Raw genomic sequence first — 16,436 nt, forward strand, 5'->3', positions numbered from 1 at the left:
TTTTGGCTTTGAGCGGCTGGAGTTGAATTATCCAACTTTCCCCACTCTTTTGATGCCTAGGAATTTACTTTTCCTATAAGGGACAAACATCATAGGACTGGAAGAAGCCTTGTGGGCCATTGAAGTCTGTCTCTGGCCAAGCATAAAGGAATGTGGCATCTTCCTCTGTTTGTGCACTTCTCCAAAGTCCTCCAAGAAGTGACTCACTCCTTTGTGGGGAAGGGAGGCTTCCAGAGCCTCTTGCTGGAAAGCTGAACTACCACCTCTTCTTTTTTTTTTTTTTTTTTTTTTTTCTTTTTAATTAAATACAAAATTCCATTTCAATCCCTTGGGCTTCAGGAACGAGAGCTTTAGAAGGAAAAAATCATTCAGACTAAGGAGTAGGAAGGGCTGTCAGTGTTCTCCTCAGCTGGAGCTCCATCCCTTTCTAGCAACTCAGGGCAAGCAGAAGTGAAGAAAACTGTTTGCTGCCGTATGAAGCTTGTACATATTTTTTTAATCTAATTTCTGTGGGGAAAACAAACATCAGTTTTATTTCACACCATTTCTTGGCTCAGAAACTTCAGGCACATTCGCCAAATTGTGGTTTTTCAGTCATTGGCTGTGTCTCATTTACCATGAGGCCTCTTTGGTTGGTAAAGAGATATTAAGTAGCTAAAAATGTCCTTCACTGCATTATTGTAAAGATTTCTCAGTGTAAATGAGAATTTAAACTCTGTACATTTCTATGTAAATGTTGATTGTGGTCACAGCTGACTTAAAATTTGGAGTGTCAACCATTATGTGGGGTGATTTTGCTCAAAACCAGCCTTGTTTGGGGTAAAAGAGGCCTCTTCTTGTTTAAAATGTTCTTAATTATGTCTGAGAAATAACTCACGGCTATGGAACCTTTTACTAAATTGAAATAAATTGTGAAAACATCAAATTATTCAGTTTTCAGAAGTTCTATTTCACATGTCCCTCTTCCAATGGCTTTGCCCTTATTAGTTGTCATAGAAGAAGTAATAAATTCTTTTATTATGACATCCAGTGTCCCAGCTGAAATTAGTTTCATTGTGCTGGGGACAAAACGGAAAAGTGACACTCCCTTAGCCGGAGGATCCTCAGTCCAAAGCCAAAAGTAAAGGGAAGGATTGGGAAAATAGGTGAAGCATTCAAGCAAAAGAGGGTCATGAGGAACTGGTACAACTTGCAAGGGAGTTGGGTTTCTTATCCCAGCACAAGGGGCTGTGGGTTTCTTGTCCCTTTTTCTAAATTTTTTCATTTCTCTTAAGAATAAAACAAACTCTTGCTGCTGAAAGGCTTGTGCTCAATCCATCTTTTCATCAAGAGTTGGAGTCTGCAATAGTAAAAGTTTGAGAAAATAATACTGTACGTGGCATAAGGATTCAGCAATGACCTTTGCCCTAAAGTAGAAAATGCAAGGAACTGGAATAGTAGAGTGTTTTAGTTCATCAGCTTTCATACTGGTGTGTTCAGTGGTGTCCCTATTGTCACTGGATTTTTTCTTTTCCTGTCCTTCTTTGGCTCCCTGTAAATCTTGAATTGATGGCAGCTGTTTGAGCCCAACTCAAGACACGTTGCATCACATCAGGGTTTAAAGGCTCAAAGGCAAGGGAGGATTGCTACTATTCTGTAGTATTCCTCCAGCAGCTCCTCATGCTCAGCTGAGGTCAATCACCAGCATCAGGCAGCGCTTCAGAGAGAGGAAGATATTCTTTAAATGCTGCCTGGGAAACTGGATTTCCATCCTGCAATAATTTCAGTTCTTTGGGGGAATATTTCTAGCCCTGGTCAGTGTAAAGAGCAAAAACTCTTGACCCTTAAAAACTGTATGGTGGACTTTCCTGGAACTGGAGACCTGTTCCAGGACTTCCAGCTGTCCATCCAACCGTGGGGATCTTGGATGCCTGAAGAAACAGGTGGAGCAGCTTATGTGTGTGTGCAGCTGCTTTGTGATCCACACACCTGGAGGATTTGGTCACTGGAGGTGGCAAATGAGGCTGGAGATGGTGGGGATTGAGGCAGGGTTGAGTTGTCCTCCTGTGCCTCAGTCAAAACAGCCCAGGGAGTCCCTGGGGTTCCCCTGGCTGTGCTGAAGACATGCAGATTCTCAGAGGGATTTGTTGGGACAAGCCCATTTCTGCATCACTTTTTCTTCTCTCACCATGCTGGCATTTCCTGGCAGGCAAAAACTCTCTTACAAAATGCCTGATCAGCTCTAATGGTCTTATTACAATAAGCTGAGACTTTTATGACTTATTTGGGAGAGGGACTTGTCTTGCCAGCTGTATTCTTATTCATTGCAGTATTATCCACCCACTATCACTGGACAATACCTTCATTTGAGATGCATAAAAATACAGACTTTTATGGGCTCTCATCCAACTGAAAATGAATGCTATGTAAAAGCATTTATTTCCTAAAGAAAAACTTAAAAATGCTTCAAAAACAGATTCCAGAAGTTTATTGGTAGCTTTGGCTCTCGTATCACAAGTTCCTCGGGTAAATACCCATCCCAGCAAATGTAATTTTTTTTTTAGCACATTTGTTTTTTCCTTGCCTGGTTCTCCTCCTCTCCTTTCTCATGATCAGAAGTAGCAGTATAAACCAGAAGCTGGTCTTGAAAAGGTTTTGAACTGAGTGCACCCTACAGATGAATAAACACATTACCTTCCGAACTCTGGGATCTCTCTTCCAAAGGAAACAGGAAAAGGGGGAGCTCAGAATCCCTAGCAAAATACCAGCGTGCAGAAAAAAGGGCCGTTTAAATGTTTTTAACTTTCCCATCAGAAGAGTTTTTTTACAGGGGGAGGAGGTGGAGAGGGGCAGGGTGTGAGGAGAAGGGGGGAAGGTGGGTGCTGGGAGAGGGGAGGAAAAATACAGTGAATGCTCCTGTAACCTTTGCTCTGTTGATACTAGACAAGACTGCACTGTTAATGAGTGATTGTTAACAGATGGCTCTTGAGCAACTTAGTCAGAAGCAGAAGATGTTATTTGGTTGTAGTGAGGGGAGGGTGAGGGTGCAGGGGTGAGGTAAGGGGATATTTAGTCTTTTCACGAGGACTGAACTGTCAGAGATTTATGATTTTCCTTTAGGCTTTTGGAAGTGGAGGCTCTGGGGAAGGATTGTTTTCTATGTGCTGATAGTAGAAAGGCCATTTGGTGCTGAAAGCTCCAATGATTTTGTTTTTGGTGAGGGGGTGTCCCTGCAGCCCTTGGCCTTTGAGGACTGAAGGATAGAAATGTCCGTCTTTAACTGGCTGAGCCTTGTGTCCCAAACTGGGGAGGAATGGGCTCTGTCCACTGCTTGGAGCTGTCTGAGGGCTGGGTGAGAGAGCTCCAAATATGGATCTACTCTTTGGGAGAGAAGTCTTTCCACGGTGCATTGAGGTGTTAGGAAGTGTTCCTGTGAGGGGGCAGGAACCTTTCTGAATGTCCATCTTTCTGGGGATGTCCATCTGTGTGGATTTCTTGTCCTTTTCCCAGCGTGGTATATACCAGTGTGTGCCATGTGCCCACTGGCTTTTGTTGGGTATGACTTTGAAGGCAGCCTGAACACATCCCATTCACTCTCTGCAGGATTTGCATGGTTGAACTTAACAAGGTGACTGCAGCTGCTCAGTGCTTCTCAAAGTGTACAGAATTTAGATTTTGTATTTATTTTCCTTCTGGACCTTATTAGACACACGGTTCAGGGGTATGAGGGATGAGTGACATCAGCAGGGATTGGTTCTCAAGACTGTTTTTGTTTTCAACCACTGATGAATGGCTTGAGGGAAGGGAAGGGAAGAACCAAATGCACAGTCCAACATTTTGCTGATAGGTATTTGCAGGAAAGTTTTGGACTTTGGTCAGGAAAAGGGAATCCCATTTGTACACGCCACTGGCAAATCTTTACCTTTAATAGGAATTCTTGACATGACCTCCCACAATGGTGCACTAGATGATTTAAAGTCTTCCTTGTGCACTAACTATCTAACAGATGTAGGTGAGTGTGTGTATATACATTTAGAGAGATATATTTACACAATTTAAAGACTAACGCCTTCATTCTGTCATCCTTATTTATTCCTATTTCTCTTTTGGGGGCACATAGGACTGTATGACAAATGTTCTTACACCTCCCGTGACCGAGGCTGGGTCCTGGGGATTAACACCGTCAGTGACCAGGGGAACAGAGACCCCCGCTATTTCTTCTCGCTGAAGACGGACCGTGCTCGCAAAGTCACCACCATTGCAGCACACCGCAGCTACCTCCCCAACCAGTGGGTGCACCTGGCTGCCACCTACGACGGGCGCCTGATGAGACTCTACGTCAACGGCGCCCAGGTGGCCACGAGCGGAGAGCAAGTGGGCAGCATCTTCAGCCTGCTGACCTTGAAATGCAAGGTGCTCATGCTGGGAGGAAACGCCCTGAACCAGAACTATCGGGGTTACGTGGAGCACTTCAGCCTCTGGAGGACAGCCCGGTCTCAAAAGGAGATCTTGTTGGACATGGAGCAGGCGGTCCACAGGCAAGACATGCCCCTACCTCAGCTCGTTCTTCAAGACAGTTTACTGAATGTGAAAAGCTCCTGGTCTCCCATGAAGGACGGCAGCAGCCCTCAGACCAAGTTCAGCTACCACCACGGCTATTTGCTGGACACCAGCCTGGAGCCTCCTCTCTGCGGGCAGACGGTGTGCGACAACACGGACGTCATCGCCAGCTACAACAAACTGCCCAGGTTCCGCCGCAACAAAACCGTGCGCTACCGCGTGGTGAACCTGTACGACGACCAACACCAGAACCCCACCGTCAGCCAGCAGCAGATCGAGTTCCAGCACCAGCACCTGAACGAGGCTTTCAGCCGTTACAACATCACCTGGGAGCTGGAGGTGCTGGAGGTGAAGAACTCTTCCCTTCGCCACCGGCTCATCCTGGCCAACTGCGACATCAGCAAGATTGGGGACGAGAACTGTGACCCCGAGTGCAACCACACCCTGACGGGCTACGACGGCGGTGACTGCCGGCACGTGCGCCACGCGCTCTTCAACAAGAAGAAGCAGAACGGGGTGTGTGACATGGATTGTAATTACGAGAGGTACAACTTCGATGGGGGGGAGTGCTGCAACCCAGAGATAACAGAAGTCACCAAGACCTGCTTTGACCCATATTCTCCTTACAGGTAGGCAATTTCTTTTTATGGTCGTATTGATGAATATCTGTCTGGGTATTGATCATCCTGCTGGCTGTTGAAGGCTTTCATCGTTGCTATTATGGGTTTTGGAGTTTAATGAATTTTTTTTTTTTTTCCTCAGTATTTGGCTCATATTGCAGTTCTCCAAATGCAATCTCAGTAATGGTCTCAGCAGTGTCTTACCCCTGAATTGGTGTTCTCCAGCCTGGCTAAGGAAAATCTGTGCTAAAGACTGAAGCAGCCAATTTTGAGAGACCCATTAGTTGTTGGCTATGAGCAGCATATTGTAACAGTGCACAGTTTATTTTAACTCCAGACTCTGAGGAGTGGGGATTAGATGTCACAGAAAGCTCATGTGTATTTGGAGAGGGAAAAGGCCCTCAGGCATCAAACAGAACATGAATACTCTTAGGTAGACTTTAATTCTGTAGCACTTCTGTGAAGGTAGGTAGGTAACTCCATACTCTTAGTGCTGTGTACAGCTCTCTGTGGGCACAGCTGTGGAGGCACAGCTGAGTCTGGGGGCTGTGAGGAGGGAGGTGGGTACCAGGTTCCTGTTGCACACTCTGTGTGGGTAATGAAACTCTTCTCTGCCCCTTTCTAAATATAAATACGAACAGGGGTAATGCCACTTCATTGCAGAGCAGCTTTCTGTGGGTGGATGTGAGCTCATAAAATCCTCAGCTCCTCAGCTCAGGCTTCCTTGGGCTGCAGTTTGAGGAGTGGCACTGTCAAATAACTTGCATCAGGTGTGTACCACATACCTACAATTACTCCAAATTCAGACAAGTTAGTATGTTAAAGTAATATTGTGTTTCTTGTGAATGAGTTACAAGTATAAGCACAGAAAAGATGAAGATTAAAGCTGACATTCTGTTGTCTGCATTCCATGTTACAGCTTTTTTAGGGCAATTCATGGAGCCATAGAGGGTAAACTTCTAAATGGTCAAAATACCCAACACTAAAGTTCAGGTAAAGAAGGAAAGTACAAACTCTTCAGGAGTGTTTTCCATTGCAGCAATTCAGGCTATATTTATAGCTTGCTTAATAGAGAGAAATTTTTAAACAACATTATCAGCTCTACTGGAGCTTTAAATACACATAATTAAGTTGGAAAGAAAAGCCAATTTTTTTTACTCCAGCAAGGTTGTTTTTTAAAAACTCCTTCTAGCTCAGTTTGACTTCAGTCACTTACCAGTGAACAAAGCTCAAATGAGGAAATTCTTTAAATATTAATGCTTGAAAATATTGAAAGGAAAAATACCAATTTTTAATACTGTTCAAATGGAGAGGAACTCAACTAAGCAAATATCATCAAAGGCATAATGCAAATTGGATTGCTTTAACACTGTAGTTCTGAGAATTCAAGGTGTTAGCTGTAGCAACTAATACAATTTTTAGGAAAAAAAATACACTATTTTTAATCTGACAGTACCCTTTTATCACTTGTTCTGTGACCAGCATATTACAATTTGGAGACAACCACCTGGCTGAGCTTGTCTGGAGGACTTAGATCTCATGGCCTTGATCTCACAGATCGTCTATAAGTTCATTTTGACTTGAGAAAAACCTCCTCTTGACCTCAAAGAGTAGGGGAGGCCTGAAGATCCTCTTCCACAGCCTAGAGCCTCAGAAAATCCAGAGATGTTCCAAAGAATTTTTTTTTTTTTTTTTTTTTTTTTGTGACAGATTTAATTTGTCTATCTTTGCACAGGCATTGTATTGCAGCATTGATCATTGGCAATGAAACCACAGAGGGTAGTAGGAGAAATTCCATAATTCCATGTCTCTGGAGCCTTTATTTGGTGGCTGATGTGCTTTGGCAGAGCCCAAATTCACTGCTGTGGCAAGAGTTTGTACTCAGTAAGGCAAAATAGAGCAGTTAGGCCTGTGGATTTATCACTGAAGTTTGTAAGCCTGACTCACACTGTTTTGGGAATTTAGGTTAACAAATACAGGTTTAGGGCAGTGATTTTGGCAGCAAAGCCTTTACTGAGTACAAGGGTGAAGATTCAAACCCTGTGTTTGGCTTTGGTATTGCTGTCAGCCTCATCCCCTGAGAGAGAGATTTCCATGTCAATTAGTGACAAAGTAAAAATCTGGTTGGCACCATCTGGGCCCGTTTTGCATCCCCAACCCCTCTTGTCATCGCTTTCATTGGCCAAGAGTCCTCATTCCCCTCTGGTGCAGACCTTGCACCGCAGCAGTGAAGATGTTGCAGCCATGGAGAGCTTACATCTCAGTTCAGGTATTTCTTCCACCAAAGTTCAGTCCAATAATAGAAGAAGAAAGGACAAAGATCCTTCAATCTGGTGAGGAAAAAGAGGGAAGAAAGATGAAATGATAACAATAAAAATTTTCTGAACTTTATTTCTAAAGACTTTTCAGAGTCTTCCTTGGTACTGGGCTTTGTTCCTTCACACCCTCAGTGTCAGCAGTTGCAGCCAGCTGTTCGCCAAGCAGAGCTTATTCATGAAATACTTCTGTCCTCTGGAACCAACCAAAAAGTGCTAATGCTTGATTAATGCTGTAATAAACAGGAACCCTCCTCAGTGCCTCTTTATCCCCAATCCCCAAAAGATGATTTATCCGTTCCCAGCCACTTTCCTTCTTCTGATTATGAGTCCCAGTCCATGAAGCTCCATCCTGGGACAGAGTTGCTCTGAGCCTTGATACAAAAACCACTGTGGGTGCTTTGTGACTAAGTGATACCACTGGAACAATTCCAAGACACCTCTGATCTGTGTTACGATTTTCTTGTGATCCTTTTGGGCACCTGGGACAAAGGGCTCAGGTACTTTGATGGTGTCACTCAGTCACTGTGGTGGTGAAACTGTGGTGACTTCAGAGCTGATCCCAGCAGCACAGCTGGTTGGTTTCTTTTCTGCTTCCTGCCTGTCTTTGTGGCACCTCTCCAAAAATATTTAACTCCAAAAAGCTGATGTTCCATGCCACAGTGAGGTGGCAGAGATTTAAGTTTGTCAGCGGGAAAGCAGTAAGAATGGGAATTCTGGTCTCAGAGCTGCTCAGCAGAAAAGCTGTAAACATTGTGGTACCAACTAGATCATCTCTCCTCTTTTTTAATAGCCTGCAGGGAAAAAACAAAGGACTGGTTATCATTAGCCACACAGCAGGCTTTATCCAAGAATATCTGCCTCACTTCTTTTCATTAATTTCATGAGAGTGGGACAAAATGTATTTTGTCCCAGCAGAAGGTTTACAAATATTGTTCTGCTTTTCTGCAATTCCGGGAAATTAGAACATGCTAAGATCATACAGTTTGGCCCAATACAAAAGGGAAGGAGCAAGAACAAGCACCCTTGCCAGAAAGACTCATTCTTTGTGTTATTTGGTATATTGCTTGTTACAAAACAGGGAAGACTTTGAGCCTATGACACCTACCATGGCTGCTTTTCAAAGAACTTGAAAGAAGCAGCAAGGGATCATAGGAAACCATGCTCGGTAAATGCCATTTGATGTGGTGAGTTCTTGCACCATCCTATGGTTAACTGAGACGTTCCTTTTATGTAATATTGGGCTTGCACATCAGGCTTCACCACAGGATTCCATGGACAGATAAGGAAGCATTCCCCTCGGTGCCTTCTTAGGAAAACGTTGATGAAATTCCTGAAGCAGTAAAAGTACTGGAGTCTCTTCAAGCTCCCTCGATCCATATGGCCTACCAAATACTTGCTGGAAATCACCCCAGAATAAATGTCCTGGGAACAGGCTTTCTCAACATCCACATGTGTGCCCCAAAGGCTCAGAGCCTTTCAATTCTGCCTAAAAGAGAGGCAGGACGAGCTGTACAAGCTCTGGTCCTTTTGCAGCAAACTCAGGTTGGCACCAAACCAAGGAATCACAGAACCACAGAATGATTTGGGTTGGAAGGAACCTTAAAGATCATCCAGTTCCAGCCCTCCCTGAGAGCTGGAGCCTCTGTGTCCTTTTCTAGCACTTGTATTGGACAGTTCAGCTCTGTTCACATCGTGTCACACCACATCCCAGGCATACATAAATTAGATTTGAAATACATGCCTGACCCATTTGTAGGAATTTCCACAGTGGTTTTGAGCAGCAGTGGGTGTGACAGAGCTGTGTGTGGGCACACTGGGCTAGGGCATCAGGAGGAGGAGGTGGTGGCTAATCCATAGCTCAGGGCAGTCTCAGACAGGTGACTGAGCTGCACTTCAGGGCTCTTCCATGGAGTACCAGCTCAACCTCTTTTCCTTCTCTTCTGCTAGAAATCTCTTCATGAGATGTACTTGAAAATTATGGTCAGCTTACTCTGGAGGAGGGAGGCACGCTGAATGCCCTTTTCCAGGAGCTGAAGTTGTAAGAAACACTCCTTGATTCCCAATAAAGCACTAATTTCCAGTTAATCCTAAACACTAAAAAGAACAGAAGAAATTCTTCAAAGCTCTTCAGTTCCGGGAGCTTGAGAACTTAATCCCCTGCCTCGAAGAGACCATTGTGCAGCTCTTGACATCAAGGATGCCTGCATTCACATAGGTATCAGACAGACATATAGCAAATACCTGAGTTTTTGTCTAGGGATTCAGTGTTAAATGCCCAGTTCTTTAATTAGCAGCTCCAGGGCTGTTTAGGAGGCGAAGAGTAATTCTGTCAAGGAGAGAACTGCTGTATCTTGGTAGTTGTCCCCCAAAAGCCAAGTCCCAACAGGAAATCCTCTGTTCCCTCTGTTTATTCTGTCCTCTGTTCCAGATGTCAGGGATGTTAATCAGCTGGGAGGAGTTGCATCTGTTCCCATGCTAGCAACTGACATTTATACGTCTAGTATTGAATTCTGATACAGGCAGGACTGCAGTGCTAAAGAAACTATTTCTATACGATTCCACACCCTAGGAACAGTAGGAGTTTGCTCAGTTTAGCTTGACCCACAGTCAACTTTTCCAACAGCTTTTTTTCAAGAAACATTTTTTCACCAAGACTCATAGAACTCATGGTTTCTTTCATGGATGTTATCCATTAAGGAAAAAGATCACTGTCTGGTCAAACTGCAGGATGCTTGGGATGAAGGGGGCTTATAAAATCCATGGAGTAAGCTACCAGAAATCATTAAGACTCCTTGTGGGAGACAACAGATTAAAGTATTATTATACCCCCAGTGCTCATGCAGACCTGTTTGTCTCTGAACCCTCACGTGGAAGATTTGCAAGTGCAGAGTCTGCAGATTTGACAGGGTTTGAATTTGCCCCTTGCTGCTGGGCAGCACCACATCCTCTAGGATCAGCTGCCCCATGGATGCTTTCCAGCAACACCTTACCAGCCTCTGGTTGAGCAAATGAGGTGGAGCACAATGTGCAATGTGGCCATGGGTATGAGCTGGTTTATTCTCTTTGCTGGTCAATTCAAATTGCAGCATCTCTCACACAAACCCACAGTCTGATCATGTCCAACAGGCCTCTTTCAGTGCTGTGGGGCCTTGTATTCCTCCTCCTGGTTTTCTCCCATAGCCATTGGTGTACAACCTCTATTCAGCTCTGGTTGTGGGGTGACCTTTGGGTTTTTAATTAACATAGCTGAACCTCCTGTGTAAATTCAGGAGGACCCAGCCTTCACACTGAAAAAGATGCACAGTACAGTTCTGTGGCAAGCTTAACCAGGTGCAATGCTTACATTTGCAATTCCTATTCTATCCCTCAGACTTCTTTTCTGATAAGGATTTAAGCACAGTTGTTGCAAGCAATAGCTGTCCCTTGGGGAAATGCAGAGCAGTCACCTCCACTGTGCTCCGTTTACAGCACCCACAAACTGGGTGCATTTGACTTTGCTTCTCTCATGGATTGCTAGACCTGGGCAAAGAGTATTTCAGTTGGGCTTTTTTTGCACAGGGCTGGGGAAACTGAGTGGATGTTTTGGCTTATCTTCTCTTAATTGAAGTGAATTAATTGTGCCTCAAACACCCCAAGATCAGGACAGTGTGGAGCTGTCCCATCACTTTTGTACCTGCCCACCATGAGGCACGCTTGTGCAGAGTGATGGGGCAAATTTCACACTATATGTGATGCCTTCTCCATTAGATGTAGGTCAAGACACCCACTGGAATCATCATATACTCCTAAAACTTTGTTTGTGGGTGATTTGAGAAGGATGGAGGGGCTTCAGAGAGATGCTGACCATAATTTCTCTAAGGGCATGCGGTGACACAGAGCCTCAAACAGACCTGTCAGGGCTACAGAGATATACAGGAACCCCTTCAATATTTTCAAGGTGTTCGTGAAACCTGTACTGTAAAAAAATGTGATGCTGATAGCCACTGTCACATTTCCTCCCTTAGAGGCAGATTCATTAAATAGGATGGACACATCCCCACCCCATAGCACAGCAGAGGGTTTAGACCAGGCATACAAGCCCCTGCTGCCAGAAGAAATTTTGAGATTGCTCCACTGTAGCTGGAGCAGAGCTCCAGCACCCACATACTGTGGAGGAAGATTAGGAGCATGTGCTCTGCTGGGGTCAATGAAATCCTGTCCTTCTGTTTGGTTCAGAGTAGATTTGCAATTTTGAAGTTTCTCAGGGTAACTCAAGTGAGACTACCTAGTTTGCATGTAATTTCAGCACTCCAAATTACCATAAATTTGCAAGAAGTTGTTTTTGGGTTCATTAATAATGGATGGGTGGCTACACCATCAGAGTGCTTGCTCTCAGCTTCCAAAAGGATCAGGGTGAGCTGCACTGAGGAAACTTCTTGGAGTACTTAAATGCTTGGGGTATGAAACTCTAATAAACCTCCAAAAAGCCAGGAAATTTGGAGTGAAGGCTGAAACTCCATACCTAGTGCACCCTACTGGGTCTTTGTATTTCAGAACATGTTACGTTTGTTCACTGAAATATCTCCAATATGGAACTCTTTAGGGTGGAGTTTCACCTTTAACTCTAAATTTCCTGGCATGTGTGAGTTTGAAGCACATGCTTAACTTCTCCCCAGTGCTGTTTTTCATTTTTAATTTCCTTTCTCTTTTAAAGGAGGGACCCTGCTAAAAGGACCCCTACTAAAAAGGGACCCCACTGAAACTGAAATTAGAGGGTTTGGCCTAATTTGATCTTTCTGAAATTCTTCAGAAGCACCAGCTTTTTTTTCTACCATTGTTTTAAAGACTCTTGTGGCCAATCCACCCCAGTGGAAAAGATCAATAAAATCCACACCTTGCAGACCAATTATTTTAGAAGGTACCCAGATGTTTGAGTAGTATATAAGAAACTTTGGAAATATAGAACGTATCCTGTAAATTGCAGTTAAAGATCTGGCCATGGCCATTGACAGTGGTGAGCTGCTTGTTGTGAAATGCACTATTTCCATTAATTCAGTCATTGCAGAAGCAGCCCATGTTTGCTGTTGACACTTGTTGGTTACATCAGTGATGGTAAAAGAGTGGAAACAGCAGTGGTTTGGAATGAGAGCAGTGGGCAATTACCTGCAATGCTTTTAAAAATAATTTTGGTCCTAGATGTTGAAAAGATGTGTCATCACTGATTTGTGTGAGGGCAGCTTCAGCAGGCTTGAGTTACAAGGCTTTGGAGAGTAAAATTCCTTTTGCTGCCTCAAAATGCATCTTTGGAGCTACATTGCCAGTAGATAATACAGAATAAATTTGCTTCTCATTCTATAACCTTGTTGTGTCAATAAATTGTGGGCTTCACTGAGAAGCTGTGGCAGTCAACTTTCCCAGCTCAAGATTCTCTTGGTTTTTCAAATCACTCCCATCAGTTTTGCAAGGAGACTTTATCTTAGTGAGATGTCTACAGAGAAATTGGCAAAATACTGAATTTATGTGGCATTGGGCTTGTGAGTTCCTTCAGCCTCAGGCCGGGTGTGCTGGGAGTGTGGAGAGCCCCTTCCCTTCCCTTCCCTTCCCTTCCCTTCCCTTCCCTTCCCTTCCCTTCCCTTCCCTTCCCTTCCCTTCCCTTCCCTTCCCTTCCCTTCCCTTCCCTTCCCTTCCCTTCCCTTCCCTTCCCTTCCCTTCCCTTCCCTTCCCTTCCCTTCCCTTCCCTTCCCTTCCCTTCCCTTCCCTTCCCTTCCCTTCCCTTCCCTTCCCTTCCCTTCCCTTCCCTTCCCTTCCCTTCCCTTCCCATCACTGTCATATTGTACATTTTTCATGGATAACCCTGAAATTCAGAACTTATTGAGGATTTTCAACAACTTTAGTTCATGCAAATGAAAAATTCAAGTTGAAATCTGGGGACAAGTCCTGCCACAGGCTCCTTTATCACCCACCAGCAGCTCCATGCTGGGACTGGTACCCTGCAGCACCAGCGAGGAGGAGCAATTCCCTGTATCTTTTGCTAAGCTGAGTATTTCTTATTCCAGCACATAAAAGCACTTTGTCACTTCAGCAGGAGACGATATTCCTCTCCTTTCACCCTCTCCAGTATGGCCCCATCAACATCCTTGTGTTGTATTTCCAGCCTCGACTTTGTAATACAGATCACAGCTGGTTGGTTTGAATTTCCCGAGTTACCCAGGATGCTGCTGAAAGCACAGGAAGAGCAGAAATGCTTTAATCAGTTAAATCAATCAAAAAAAAAAAAAAAAAAGAAAAGAAAAGATAGAGTAGACCTTAAAATTTACCCTGCAACCTTTGCTACTCGCTGCGATGACGTCTTTGTCCTGTTTCTTTAAGTGCAGGATTTTATTGGGACTTGGCAGAAGGGCGAAGTGAGGAAGACACGGGAGGGGGTTTGCTGAGTTAAAAAAGGAAAAAAGAAAATGTCAGTGAGAAAATGGAAATACCCTGATGCTCTCCAGCCTAGTGCTGGAGCCAGTCTCTCTCTCCCTCTTGCAGGGAAGGGGCTCCTTTTCCATTAGCTTTCCATGGCCATATTTAATGGGTTTGCTCTGACACGCAGCCAAGAAAGGGCTTTGCTGTGTGATGCTGGGTCCTGTGTGTGTTCAGGCATCCACAGCTGCTCCCTACCAAGGGCTGCCTTTTGACTACTGAGGTATTTTTTTATAGCCACAGAGGGCAACTATTAATAGATGAGATTTACCAAAACACAGAGCTACGCAGTGTGGTGTGGAGGGGAAGAGGGAAACCTGTGGGATTTATGTCAGGAAAATTCCATGTTGAAATTATGCTGGAAGACACAGTAAAAATGAATATGCCAAGAAGGGGATTTAATCTGTAACTTTGGGCCATGCCAGCATTTCTCCTCCATTAAGGATCTGCCCCATCACATGAAACATGTTGCTGAATTATTTCTTCAGCATTAAACAGCACAAAGTGTACTGAGGATGAAGATAAGACACATAGACATGAAATATCAGCTTTTCTGAGATGTGATTAAATACCAAAAGGAAGCGGAGGCATTCCTGACCCTGGAGACATTTCATTTTGATCAGGCATGGGATTAGGGGTAAAATGTGAAGAATTCCACATGTGTGGATGGAGGGAGCTGATCAGGACTTTGCCTCTCTGTTTATTGATTCATTTCTAATTTCCATGATACAATGTAATGAGACCGGTGGCCCTGTCAGACTCACAAATTATATTTGTGTATCAAAGACGACAGGTTTGGGAGCATGGAGCAGAGAGGAGTGAGACAATTAAAGCTGCTTTTGAAGTCAGAACTCAGACATTGATTTAATATCATAAAATCCAGATGATTTCAATTAATAGACCCATCACTGTAATCATCTGCACATTTTTTGTGCACCTTCCAAAGGCACAATGGGGAGTTACATCCCAAGCCAAGAAAAGATCCACTGACTATTGGGAGAGTCTGGGTATCAAAATCCCCTTTACACTCTGAAAAGCTTTGCTTTAAATTGCTTTGTGTTCCCTTAATTACTTAATTTGATTTTTTAAATTGAAAAAGAGACAGGGAGAGATTAACTGGTGACTAATTTCAAGTAAATAAAGAGTGCTACACTCATTTAGGGAATGTGGGTAGACACCAGAAAAGCCAGAGCTTAGTTTGATTCACGTGAGTGTGAGAGAGAATGGAAATATTTCCAAACTATCTGAACTGCTTAGGTTTGCACAACTGGCTGAGAACAATTACAAAACAACATTTTTCTGTGATCTCCTGTTTCCCATGAGCTTGATGATGCTCTATTCCTGTCCTCAATCCCTGAAAATGGATCTGGAGGCAAACACAGGCATGCCTGAGGAATAGTCATAATTGCATAAACTTATATTATTCAAAACACCTGAATAAGTTTGGGCTTGGCATTTCTGGTTAAGGGGTTTTATTTTGCCTTCATGCTGATTCCTCCCAAATTGTGAGGTGTCACTCTTACTGCACTGAGAGCTGAGGATGAGCATTGGCTATTTGTAGTTGTTTCTCAGTTCCTTAGGAAACTGTTCCTGCCATCTGTTCACTGCAGGTATAGACATGATTGAGAGAATTAAATCTTAAAAGTCTTTATAATTGCTGGGAAAAGGTAGATCCTTCCACTAGGATTTAGAGCACCAAGTTTAGAGCCCAAAAACAGGAATCCAAATTCATTCACAGTTCACATCAGGCTCCCCCATCACGCTGTGTTCCTTAACAACCATTCCACATTTCCTATTTTTAAGTACATAATGTTGTTCCAAATGGATGTTGTGCTTTCTGCCTGGACTAAGCTGCATATCCCAAGCTGTTTGAAGTCCACAGAAAGACTGAACTCCCAAAGACCTTGGTCTTTGGCTTGGATCTCCCCATCCAGAGAACATGAGAGGCTGGGAGCCTCCCTGAGACGAAGGGTGATAGCTCAGAGCAAAGCTCCTACAGAACAGAACTGCACTGGAGTGAGCAGGAGAAATGTTCTGGGTAAAGGATTGATGGCAACAGTTCACAGCATTATAAAAATCACTTCCCTTTTGCCTCCAGCATTTTTTACCACGACTGTGTCAGTGCCAAAACCCAGAACACACTCACTAATTCCTCCAGAATTGATCGGTCATGATAAACTTCCAAACACAGAGTAAAATACTTCCTTCAGACACATCAGAGTGTTTCTCCCAGTTTGCCTGGAGAAATCTGTGCCGTTTGATTTCCCTCCCTGCATCCAATTTGATTCAGAAAAGGGCTGCAAGTTCCTGGCTCCCCCCTCATACGCTCAGAATTCTTCTGACAGATTTACTTTTGGGGATAGATTTATTCTCGTCTTTGTGCTATAAAATGTCCTATTTATAAAGGGTGATTAGACACTAGACTGGGCTGCCCAGGGAGGTGGTGGAGTCACTGTGCCTGGTGGTGTTTAAGGAAAGACTGAAGGTGGAATTTAGGGCCATGGTGTTGTTGACA

The 16,436-nt window shown here is 43.9% G+C and overlaps 1 protein-coding gene across 1 annotated transcript in view; it reads left to right on the forward strand.

The window, feature by feature from the left end:
* The window catches only part of PAPPA (pappalysin 1), a 181,112-nt gene that overhangs the window by 22,756 nt on the left and 141,920 nt on the right, over positions 1 to 16,436 (forward strand). Inside the window, exon 2 of the mRNA XM_063174550.1 lies at positions 4,100 to 5,168. Within this exon, the coding sequence (XP_063030620.1) occupies positions 4,100 to 5,168 (1,069 nt within the window). The remainder of the gene's footprint in view (positions 1 to 4,099; positions 5,169 to 16,436) is intronic.

The sequence above is a fragment of the Melospiza melodia genome, chromosome 22 (assembly GCF_035770615.1).
Source record: "Melospiza melodia melodia isolate bMelMel2 chromosome 22, bMelMel2.pri, whole genome shotgun sequence".
Lineage (NCBI taxonomy): Eukaryota > Metazoa > Chordata > Aves > Passeriformes > Passerellidae > Melospiza > Melospiza melodia.